Source organism: Lytechinus pictus, chromosome 2 (genome assembly GCF_037042905.1).
Source record: "Lytechinus pictus isolate F3 Inbred chromosome 2, Lp3.0, whole genome shotgun sequence".
NCBI classification, from domain to species: domain Eukaryota; kingdom Metazoa; phylum Echinodermata; class Echinoidea; order Temnopleuroida; family Toxopneustidae; genus Lytechinus; species Lytechinus pictus.
In genome coordinates, this window is record NC_087246.1 from 5,036,384 (window position 1) to 5,049,004 (window position 12,621).

The 12,621-nt window shown below is 35.3% G+C and overlaps 2 protein-coding genes across 5 annotated transcripts in view; both read left to right on the forward strand.

Moving 5' to 3' along the window:
* Window positions 1-388: 388 nt before the first annotated feature.
* LOC129254956 (mitochondrial ubiquitin ligase activator of NFKB 1-like) lies at window positions 389-8,472 on the forward strand. Its single transcript, XM_054893505.2, has 3 exons — window positions 389-617; window positions 1,910-2,118; window positions 3,761-8,472. Exons 1-3 carry the CDS (start codon window positions 519-521, stop codon window positions 4,482-4,484), a joined length of 1,032 nt encoding a protein of 343 aa, XP_054749480.1. The 5' UTR covers window positions 389-518; the 3' UTR covers window positions 4,485-8,472.
* A 3,421-nt stretch (window positions 8,473-11,893) lies between these two features.
* LOC129254955 (E3 ubiquitin-protein ligase TRIM37-like) overlaps window positions 11,894-12,621 on the forward strand; it is a 34,444-nt gene continuing 33,716 nt past the window's right edge. The window contains exon 1 of one of the 4 annotated variants that reach the window (XR_010295342.1): window positions 11,894-12,128. Coding sequence is in view for 2 of the 4 variants with exons in the window: in XM_064107900.1 (XP_063963970.1) it covers window positions 12,108-12,128 (21 nt within the window). In the remaining 2 variants the exon portion in view is untranslated. The remainder of the gene's footprint in view (window positions 12,129-12,621) is intronic. The other 3 variants (XR_010295335.1, XM_064107900.1, XM_064107914.1) reach the window with 3 other exon arrangements.

Genomic DNA, 12,621 nt, shown 5'->3' on the forward strand with positions numbered 1-12,621 from the left:
TTCGCTTGGCTTCGAATTCGCCGCTTGCCATAATGTTGATATGGACTGAAGTTAGGGACCAAAAGATTCACAGAGGCATGAGGCATGCTGGCAGTTTGTTCGCCGCATGTTCGCTGATTTGGTCGCTAACTTCAGTCCATATCAACATGATATCAGACTTTTCTCCTCAAAATCCTAGGTATTTTTAGGAACAGTGATAAAATTTGCAAATGGTTACACTTACATTGCATCTTGCAATAGTCATGGATGGAAAGCATTGGCGCAGTTGATGGGCTGATTGAAATTCTGTATGCATGGCTCCAACTGTCTTAAAGAGTCAGAACGATCAGTCAGTTCACATTTTGAAACTGCTTTGTAACAAATAGCATGTTGTGCACTGTGCTGTTCAGTTGTGTGACAGTGAATTCCTTTTTGTTCCTCTTCCAGGTCCATGTGAATTCAGTAGTGGAGTGGAGTGGGATAGAATTAGTGGTAGATGAGCTTTGTGAAGAAGAGAATATCACATCAAACATTTCACCATGATACTAGAATACTGTCTGCTTGGTGCCAGTGCAGCTGCCACTGGACTCTTCTCGATATTCTGGCATAAGAAAGCAAGGACTCTAGCAGATGTTAAGGTGAGGTGTGATGCTGTCCATGAATAATGGGCCTTTAAGGTCAAGCCATCCCCAACAAAAGTTGATTTGAACAAATAGAGAGGAAATTCAGAGTAGCATAATTCTGAAAAATTTGATAGAACAGGATGCACAGCACTGCAAATGAGAGAGCAAATCATGTCACACATTATTTTAATATTCAATTATTTATTTTGTATAAGTGCTGGGAAATATTTCAGTATTATCAAAATTATGCAATATTGAAAAAATATTGAATATTTGATAATGGTTTATGATCATGTTGCGGTAACACAATATTCCCAAAATATTGTTTATTATGAAAAGTTTATCACTATTATTTTATTGATACACAAATGCTACTCTGTACTGCTATAAACCATCTCAGAAATTTGAAAGTTGGTACCCAAATGCCCACTTTTCATGGAAAAGCACAGATGAAAGGCCTACTTTCACTTCCCCCTTTCCTACACTCGCAGAATTGCAGCTCATAAATTAACAAATATGAATTTTAATACTCTGCGATATATCGGCCAGCACTCATTTACATTTCATAAATCATCATATTTCAAATTTTGCAGATTTGACAGTAAGGAATCTCTTAAAAAATGAATTCAAAATAAGTAATAAAAATGGTGTTTCCATATATTCAGGGATGAATGAATGAAACCCTGTTTGACATCATGAGAGAAAAAAAAACATAATGAAATAGATAAGAAAATAGTGATTTGATGACATAATTTATTTCCCCATAGCACCCTTTGCAAAATAATTGTGAAATTTTAAGAGTAAGACAACACAAAAGCATATATATCTGTGTGGCATATTTGAAATTCTCCATAGATCAATGAAATACGATAGTCATTGAGGACATGGCATCCTTAGCTATAGCCTTTAATGGCCTTGGATTAGTATAAGCCCTGGGATTAGGTTTTCAATAATGAATCTGATTATGAGTAGCCAACATGATTTAACAACATTGTAGTCCTTAAATACATGACAGGTGCGATGACATCTGGGTTCCAATTTGAATTTGGGTGTATTGAAGTAAATTGAAATTCAATGCAATGGATTTGTATCAGCAGAATTTTCATTTAATAGAGTCGTGGATTTTCAAATTTAGAATGAACAGGTCTTTGTCAAGGAATTAATTTTTTTGCACAATGTGATAAAAACATTAAGTGATAAAAAAATCTTCAATAATAGCATCCCATTATTAAATAAAGTTTCATGTGTTGTTATTATTTTTTGTAGTCTTTAGTTTGCTGATTCTCTATTTCTTAAAATTTGTACAGGATGCCCCTGTCTTGGAGCTGAATGAAGACCTTGCTAATATGCTTAGCACCACACCAAACCAGACTATCCCTTATGCTGTCATAGAAGGTAACATCAAAGCAGTGGAACAGTCTATCAAGAGTGAATATGTAGTAGGGGTCGTAGGGGTCATTCAGACGCTATTATGTAGAGAGCACAAGACAGAGTGGAGCAAATCAACAAGATTATGGTAAGTAATGATCAAGTGATCAATCGTAAGAAGTGTACATGGGGGCTAGGAAAAATGCTAAAGCCAGGGAATTATGCTGCATTTTTGAAGAAATAGTATGGACCAGTGATAAAGGAAGCAGGGGTGGCGGAATGAAGTTGAAAGTGGGGGGTGGGGTTAAGGGATAAAAGAGCAAAGAAAAAATAAACACAATCTACCCCAATATGAATGACAGAATGCAGAAGTGTTCAAATTCCATGAAAGTAAAAGCGTGTGGGTTCGGGCATCGAAAAGTATTTTTATTTGGGGGGAATATATATAAAAAAGACACTTATATTAAGTCAAAAGGGGACTTAACCCTATCTTAAATGGGCTATTTCGGACCAACTTAATGCTGGGGGGGGGTCAATTTCTTCTCAGGTGAAGGGGCACAGAACATGTTCGTGGGGGCACTTTTCTTAGGGAAAAGGGGCACTGATACAAGAAAGGGCACCTATAAGAAAGCAAAGGGGCACTTGCTAACGGCATAAAACGGGTCCTTATCAGGTGAAAGGGGCACAGAACACGTTCGTGAGGGGGATTTTTTGTAAATTTGGCACAGATACGAGATATGGCATTTGGTAACATCTAAAACAGGTCCTCTTCCGATGAAAGGGGCACAGTACACGTTTGTGAGGGGGCCTTTTTCTTGCGTTAAAAAGGGCACTCTTTAAGTGCTTCAAAAAGTGGAGGGGCACTGTGCCCCCGGCCCCCCAGGATCGTCGCCCCAACATGAATTGAATTGAATTTATTAGAACGTTACTGGCATTCACCAATATTTTGTTCAAAACAAGAAGTACAAAATAATACAAAACAAATATACAATTCAAGGAATATAAGCAGATAAACAAAAAGCATGTAAGATTTATAGAAAGCTTTATAAGCTTTGTAGAAGCTTTACATAAAGCTTAACATGTAAGCTTTATAGAAATGGAAATTTTGATTTTGTTACTCTTGTCTTGTGGTCTATGCTGGCGCTAATTGCAACTCTGAATTTTATTTAGTGTGTTAAAAAGGTATAGAAAAATTCTTCACCATGGAATGATTGTTTGTTGAAGAAGAAGTGATCATTGGAAAATTCCATCATGAAAGACACTGAAGAAAACATAAACATCCAGCCATGTAATCAGGGAAAAAGATGGAGAGAGAGACCATAGTTTGCCTCTCTTGAGGGCACTGCAAGATGAGAGGCCAAATGAAGAAAATGAATGAATGAAGAAGGAAATATTTTACAATATGAAATACATAGCAAATAAAAGAGAATTAACTTCCAGGTAAAAAATGTGCAGATTAAGTAAAGTGTTGGGTAAATTTCATTTTGAAAACAAAAAAAAAATTGTTAGGAAAATTTTATGGGCAAGTGCCCCCCCCCCCCCCGATCACCACCCCTGAAAGGAAGTTTTAAACACTTGATAACACTTAACATTTCCCTATTAATGTTGCCTGGATCAGACTAAGTAGCACAACGTGGCGTGATTGAACGAAATAAAAAATATATTATATGAGGAAGCAAAATGGTAAAAAAAAACAGGAGAAGCTGGAATCAACAGTGCACTTTCAAGACTGAATAAAAAAGTTCCATTAATTAAATTATTGTATGCAAATGTTTTATGCTTGGCTACAGGTATGACACAACACGGTTGATCCGAGACACCACAAGGCAGGTCCCTTTTGATGTAGCACGTGGTAATGTAGTTGTAGGTGTTGAAGATGCCCTTGTGGCTACTGGTCTAGAACTGGAAACCATCCATGACAAGTTCTTCCCCTACAACACTTCCTTAGGAAACAATATCCTCAGTTGGGCCAGCGGAGAAAAGACCAAAGGTTTCCAAGAAATTGAACGTATGCTCCCAGAGGGTGCTCTATTAACTGGAGTAGGAGAGCTAGCCATTGTTAATGGTAAGATGATGTTAAGACCACCAACAACTGGATTGGACTACATACTCTCTTTGTCAGGACAGTCTGGCATTCTACGAGAACTGAGATCCAAACTGCGTCGGTGGAAAGTTCTAGTGGCTATTTGTGGATCAGCAACAGTTGTCATGCTATGTATTGTTGTATGGAAGTGGTTTAAGAGGTACCAAGAGCAACGTAATTATGACCTGTATGTCCAACGAGTCATTCAGCAACGGGCAGAACAGGCAGAAGGGTCCAATGTGGATGATCTCCATGGTAGATATCAAGAAATGAATTCCTGTGCTATCTGTCTCTCCCGACCTAGGGACTGTGTACTCCTGAACTGCGGGCATGTATGCGCATGCTCAGAATGTGCAATCGCTCTCCAACCCCCTCAATGCCCTATATGCAGAGACAGGATAGCTAGGATTGTACCACTTTATCATGCATGATGTTAACCTATGTCGTATTGTTTATTTTATGTCACATAATTCAGTGTTGAATGCATTCTGGAGCAATCACCAGTGTAGACTTAGGTTTATCTTGTTCTAATATTGGTTTTAATACCTGTAAAGCTTGATTTATTTCTAATTGTCTTTGCATTCATCAGCATTAGGCTTGATGTGCATCAAAGGCTTAACTTAAGAATTCAAGAACAAGGATTAATTGTGTTGCAGTGTAACAGTATTACAATTCATTAATTTATACTCTTGATTATGATAAATTTTGCAGCTTCCTAAAAAAAACCTCTGTGCTATCAAAAGTCAAACTCTACTCATTTAATAGTTTACATATTGCCATGCCTTTTGAACTCGCCCCATTTGTGTTAAACCCCTCACTCAAACAAACTATATGATTGTGCACTAATTGGAATAAAAATGGTGATAACTTGCAAAATTAAATATTTAAGAGTGAAATATTTGAATTTTGATTACCATCACATACTTTATTTTGAACATCCATGAATTTTCTTTTCATTGCCCACACCAAAAATTACTTACCTTATTTATATTGCTTATAAATGAAAATCCCGAAGAGATGATACCATTTTTAGGTTATTTGTTCATTAAATGAAATTTTTATATGCAAATTTATGAAAATTTTGAACATGAAAAACTGACATGTTGATCTCTCTCTTAAATTCTAACAAAAAATGTATAAGTGAACCTCTATTATGTGTAGAGCTGTATTGTTATACATGTACCTGTTCAATTAAGCTATAAAAAAAAGATTAAAATCAACTCTCTAGCCCCTTGTATACCAAAGCTAGATTATGTTTCACACAAGAAATGCAATGGTCCCATAGATTCTCCTGTAATTTATACTGCTTCTGCTGCCCCTCAAACACTAATATTTCATAGTAATGAGAAAAATGTCATAAATTTATGTGCATAATTATGAGCTCATACTACATGTATCAGATGACAATACCCTTCTGTTCAGTCAAAATAGTATGCTTCTCTCTGAGGATTGTTAAATTTTTGTATTTTTATACAATAGATTTTAAGATTTTCTTAATTAATTGTCATTTATAATCAAAGAACCATGTGCAGAGTATATTAAAGCTGATCACTGAGAACAAATTTCTCTAATTCCACCAAAGTTAGCCATGTTTAATGCATGAAATGCATAGCTGCATAGAGTGTAACACCCTTCCCCATGCTCAACTACCCTCACCCATATCCATTTAATCAGTCACAGCATCCCAAATTCATGTGTTTATGCCATAATCCATAAGTCCATGTATAGTGTGGTTATACAGACATGATAGAGTATAAGCTTTCAGAGGACAACAATTTAAGGACAATACCTCTTGTTTATAAAGTGAGATACATGTTTCATGTGTTGAAGAGAACAATCTTTTTTTGGTGTGAATAAAAAACAACCCATGACCCTATAGTGAAAATTTTGTATTATCATTTATTACTTTACGACTTTGTCAACTATTCTACATTTCCTTATGAACTATTAACTATCTTCACAGTTACTATGTCATATATATAGTATTTTAAAAAAGTCCTTAAATCTTGAAAAACTGGAATGTCAAGTTTCCAGATCTGCAAATACCAGAACTTGACAAACTATCATCCTGCTCTATCTTGAGCAACTGTCACAAAAGCACTCTTTTCTTGTATTCTCTGTTACAGTATACACTCTTTATTGCAATGCCATTAGCCAATTCATATTATTACTACATGTACCTACATGTATTTGCAGAATTTTGAGATTATAACCTGTTTCACATTTTTAATGTGTATATAGCTGTAGTTCTTTCAGACTTGTCCATGCCATGTACACATGTATATATGTGCATATAAGGCACCCCAGATTATCTCCTATTAGATATTTTACTAGAAACATGATTAAGTATACATGTACATGCACAATAAGATATCACAGATACAGGCTACCTCAATATTGGTGTGTTTAAAGAAACCCTTGGAGCAAGTTTAGCTTGTATGAAAACAAAAAATCAAAGAATATAAAGATCAGTGAAAGTTCAAGAATAATTTGACAATCAATAAGACGGTGATGAAGATATGAATGTTTAAATCACTAAAATGCTATTGAGATCCTCTCATTGGCAATGCAACCAAGGTTTGTGATGTCACAAGTGTAGCTCTTCACTTTGTACACTAAAAATATACCTCAATTTTTTGCTCATTTTTCCAAATTTACAAACTCTTGTCTATGATGTAATTTTATGGAACCCCTGTAACATGTCCTATCTCGCATGAAAAACACCAAACTTTGAATGAAAATTTATGCTATGTTTATTTCACATGAAAATACTACAGTGGATTCACCTGGATGTGGTATGGGTAAGTGCGGTCCGCGGACTACAGTTATTTGGTTAACTTTGCCCAATGCCTCGCAGCTCATCCAGGTGAATCCAGTGTTTCATTATTTTTGTGTTACTGTATTATTGTTGTGTTATTGTAATAGTTATTTTTTATCATTGTATTTGACTTGTTTGATATTCTGCCAAATAAAATAATAATAATGAATTATAAAACAAACAAACACCTAATCTGTGGATAGACTTGGTACAAATGGCATTGTATGTAAAATGTGTCGAAAATCCATTTTTTAGTTTTAGAACTGTGACATCACATTACGCATGTTGGTCACATTGCCAATGGGAGGATCCATATTATGATTGGTGATGTCAACATTCAAATGCTCATAACATTCTTATTAACTCTATGTTTGCTAAGCTATGAACCCCTCTGTGCTGAATTATTTTCAGGGAGGGGTCAGGAACGGTAAACAAAATAGACTTGCTCAATTCAACTCAATATTTTGAGGGGAAATGTTTCTCAGCAAAGTTGTAGAGAAATTCACAAGCTTTCTGACTTTAATATTTTTTGGAAAATATTGATCAGAAATTGGTAAATAATGCCTAATAATAATTTCACATACATATGGTATTATTATGGTAAAGGATAAATACAATGGATTGACTGTTTGAGCGTGAAATGCAAAGTTAGCGCGGCACTGAGTGTACATTGGTGCAAACTACACATGGAAAGAGTTAATTGATCAATTAACTTTAATTAATTTTTTTCTTTGATGTTTCCGTTTTTGCACCAGCTTACTTATTCCCAGGGTTTTATTCTTCTTTTCTTTGGTGTTAAACGGGCATGAATTATAACTGTGTGCTTTTTTCTGCTTGGATGAACTTTTTGAAGTTGTACACTGCAATGGAAATTTTAGCATTTGTGCTTACAAGGAAAATAAGTCATATGATGTGTAGCATTTATAGCTAGTAGCATTTAATTCATATGAATTGCAATATTTGCTGTGCATCCTATTACCTTGATAATTATATTTTCAAAGAAACAGACACCAGTGCCGTAACATAAAGCATGTCAATCAACCATGCAGTTGATTTGTACAATTAATTATGCATATAATGTGATATTCATCCCTGTGGTCATTTTGTTAGGCTTTTTCTTTGTATTGTTCTGTGATTACATTTTTTTGGGGTCATATTATACATCATTGGCGTCCTTTGGCCAGGAGTCAATCCACACTTTGCCACTCTCAACCCAGGGGTTGAATGGGTACTCGGTAGGACGCGAAAACCTATGTAGTATGCATAGCAAATGAGTTTAAAACTCTTGTTGGAGTGCTCCCAAGGGAGTGGAGAAATTGTATACATTTTGGGTGGCATGCCAGGATTCGATGACCAGGGTAGTAATAATTGCAATGTAAAGCACTTGGAAACAAAGTGTAATAAGCCCTATATAAATGTAACTATTATAATTATTATATCTGTTTTTCTGGATAAGCACAAAGATTTTGTTTAAATTCTCACTTTGTAAAGTCTCTTTGTTTTCAAATTTCACTGAAGCTTTCAGGGATGCAGTGGTCAAATACACTAGAATGTTTCTTATTCTATTTGGAATTAATGAATGAATAAAAAATGAATTGAAATTCATGGTATTCTGGTATTTTCTTGCTTAGATTAAAGGTCCAAGTGCACTTTGTTAGCAGCTCATTAAAGAAATTCTCAAACTTAGATGAAACTTACAAGTGTATGAGTACTTGTATCTTTCCTCAAAAGTACTGAAACAAACCATAACATGCAATGGAAACTATGAATTGGCCACAGGATTTAGAGTTGTGCTCAAAAGTTAGCGAACCCCATCACAAAATTTGCTGAATGTTGAATGTAGACAACAACAACACTACAATGCTTCGTGAGCCTAGAGAAACGATCTTTGCAATATTTTATCACCCGAGTTCATGATTACATGTAAGTATCTAAAACATGGCAGAAGTTAAAAACTTTAAATATGTTCATTTTCTCATGGAGTTCACTAACTTTTAAGCACCACTGTATAATTAGCCTAATTCTGAATCAACATGGTTGTACTGGAGAATACTTGTTTTCAAAGATGTTAAAGGGGAATCCAGCCTTGGCCATTAAATGTTGTGTTGGGAAGGAGAAAAATAAATTAAACAGAATGGTGAAAGTTTGAAAGAAATCGGACAAGCAATAAGAAAGTTATAGCTGCTTTAAAATTGAGATCACTAATACTATGTAGATTTCAAATTGGCAACTGGATAAGTAAATTATGACAAGGGGCAAGGACAACTTTCCCATAGGCCATGTACTTTATTATCAGGGATTAGTGGTTTTCTCCTAAGTACCCATTCCCCTGGGGCAGTAATCTAAATATAACCCAGGTAGTATATTGTTTTATGTCCTCATGAAAGAAAAATATTAATTTGAAATAAAACTTTTGGGAAAAAATCACATTTTCGCCATAATATGAATTGGAGTACATGGAAGAGTAGTCCTTGCCTTACATCACTATGACATCCCATATGCAGCCAATTTGAAGTCTCCATGGGTACAGTGATTACCAATATTTACAACTTTTAAAAATTCATAACTTTTTTGTTGTTTGTCCAATATTGTTCAAACTTTCACCTATCAACTTGTCTGATTTTTCTTTTCCTTATAAAAACAATTTTTTATTTGGGTTGGATTCCCCTTTAAGGTCAAACCATGGTTGTGTTTAGCAACTATTAACTGGACATAAAATAAAGTTCAAAATGCAAACATGAAATGTTGAAAATGCTGCAATTTGAAAAGTAGTCAGCTGCAGAAAGACATTAACAATGGATTGTATAGTTCTCAATGATAAGTCATGATTCTACAATATATCTTCTGGCTGGTTGAGATATCTATTTCATGTTGTCCAAGTTGACCTATACTTCATTGGTCAAACTTTGCCATGAATGAGCTTGCTGTAAAGGAGAAACAGATACAATTTGTGTAAAATATGATTGAATGATGGACCCTTATAACCATGTTTTTTGTTTGCATTTTGATTTACATTTCATGTTTATGATGCTTGCTTAAAATTGAATGCACCATAAGCGAAGGAAATATTTCAAAGCATCAGTTTTTTAAGGATGTGTCTAGCTATGATATGATTTCCTCATATCATTAGGTTCTGAAAATATTATATTAAGTAACTTGTATAATTCTTTTTTAAATATGGGCATTACACTATAAATTGATTACAGTAACCAAAGAAACCTAAAAAATCTTAATAGTCATTTTCTCTTTAATTCAGTTGTGGAGATCTAGGTTGTATCATTGTGTGACTGTATATAATTTTCATTGAACATAAAAATGAAATTACATGCACAAAGAAATTAAAAGACATTTGGGGGTCAGTCAAAAGTGTTATTAGAGGGGGTACTCCAGGCTAAATTTAATATGAATTCATCTAATAACATAAGAAAAATGAAAGTGGAGACGGGGCATCATTAGCCTACCTATTGCATGAAAGCATGTTTTGCTAAACTTTAGAATTAAAAAAAAATTGTTATATGTTTTGATTTTGGTGAAATTAACAGCATTTGGCCTGGTAAATTTTACTCTATTGATATAGATATAATTATTTTTGGCCAGGAGTACCTGTTTAAATCTGAGAAGCATGGTAGAAAAGTAAAAAGAGAAGGGGGGGGGGTGAGAGGAAGTAGGGGAATGGAGAAAGAGAAAGGGAGTGGAGATGAGAGAATAAGACAGAAAATGCAATGAGGAGACAAAATAGTATTAAAGAGAGCATGTGGGGACAAAGAATTTTTTTAAAATCATCATTCATTATTATTCATTTATCAATTCTCTAAATACAACAAAGTTGCTGGTCCTCTAGATATGAGGAGTCTATAAAAAACAAAGTGAGAAAATTCATTACAAATGAAAAATGCTGCATACTATCCCTTAAAAAGAAAAAAAAATGGGAAAAAACTCCCAATACCAACCATTGGGGTTATGCAATATGTTAGACCATTTATCTTTTACTGAAACATGCTGGTCTTGAACATTTAGTTTGGCGTGAGAATTGCAAAACTTTGCACTTTGAAAATGAAAATAAGGAGATAATGAAAAATGGAGAGAGAATGTAGAAGAAAGAAAAAAGGGGATAAAATTAAAATAAAAAGATGCGCTAGAGATGGAGGGAGGAAAATCATACAATATACGTTTGAAAATCAACTATGAAATAAAGACACTAGTAGAGGGTTCTTTTCAAAGAAATCAGCAGACCTACTTTGGGGCCTATTTAATATTCAAGGATTGAGGTTGCAATGTGTACATGTGTAAAAATAATATTTTTTGCATTTTTTTAGGAGGGGGCAGATGACAGGTAAAACAGTAAGAGAAGGAAATTCATGTCAAATAGCACTGACTGCTATTTTAAAGAAACCAAGATGGCAGGGAAGATGCCGGGAGAAAATGCTTGCCCAATTAGAAAAGTAAAATTCATCACAGGATATACTTCATGCACCTCCCTTTTACGATTAGTAGGACCTACCATTCTTATAAGCCAAATATTTTGGTGGCTATAGAGCTGTAAGAAAGTCACTTAGGAAAGTTTTGAGGTCAACAATTATAGGGCCTTGTGGATCTCAATATGCCTTTCTCACTATTCTCAGACTGAAATAGTATAGGGACTACATACTGTGCAGGTTACATTCTATTCAAATTCATTTTCAAATTCCACTTGTTTTTAATTTAAAAAAAGAATAATTGTTGTTTTATTGAACAAATCAAAATAATCTTATACAATATTTACACAATCATGACAATTGGAAAGAATGTGAATAAGAGGGGAAAATGGAAATGAAATAAAATTCCTTATTTTGAACGTATACAGATATGATACAAATCACAAGTTTTTCTTTCTGTTATCTATTTTAGGTTCTGCAATCTCTATCAAAAGTTGATTTGGCACATATACAAATATAAGAGCAATCCGAGAAATATCTGATAATCATTTTCAAATATCTTTTGATGGGTCTGGAGAAACAGGGGCAGGGGAGGGGGTAAGAGGTCAGGATCAGGATGGGTTAAAGTCGGGGTTAAAGTGCAGCCACATATCATGTGACGCGACGGTAATTGACCAATCCGATGAAGGATCTCGCATATCCTCAAAACCTCTCGAAACGCGATGACGCCACTTCCAATTAAGACGTAGGGCCTAGGCCCTAGTTAATATTTCTGATTACGGCAAATTTGAATCAAGCAAGGTCAACATTCCGCTTGTGTAATGGAGGAAGCAACAGTTGAAGTAAGTTTGTTGGGGTTATTAATGGGTGAATTGTGTTCTTAATCTTGTTGAAAGTTCAAGTTGATTGCAGGCAGTTTTTAGCTATGCTACGGACGGTACCGGTAGTGTGCCGGCAGAACTTCCCCACGGCCACGCGGCCCACAGGGGGTGGTACTGGTAGCCAGCCTGCAGCCTAGTTTATCTAGCCCACTGCCTGGCATGGCACCGTTTGTTTGTCGGAAGTCCGGCGATAGGCCTAGGTCGGAAGTCCGGCGATAGGCCTAGGCCGAAAAGGATCGGACTAGTGGGGTGTTTCACAAAGATTTACGTATGAAGTCGCACTTAAATGCCGACGCGTACATGATATGCAACGCGCGATCTTATTGCGCATCCTCATGACACAATCTCACCAATGGAATGCGGTCAAGCCTTTCATACCGTACGCAACTCGGTTTTTAAGTGCGACTCTAACTTAGTCATATTTAAATCTTGTGAAACACCCCCTAGATCTACT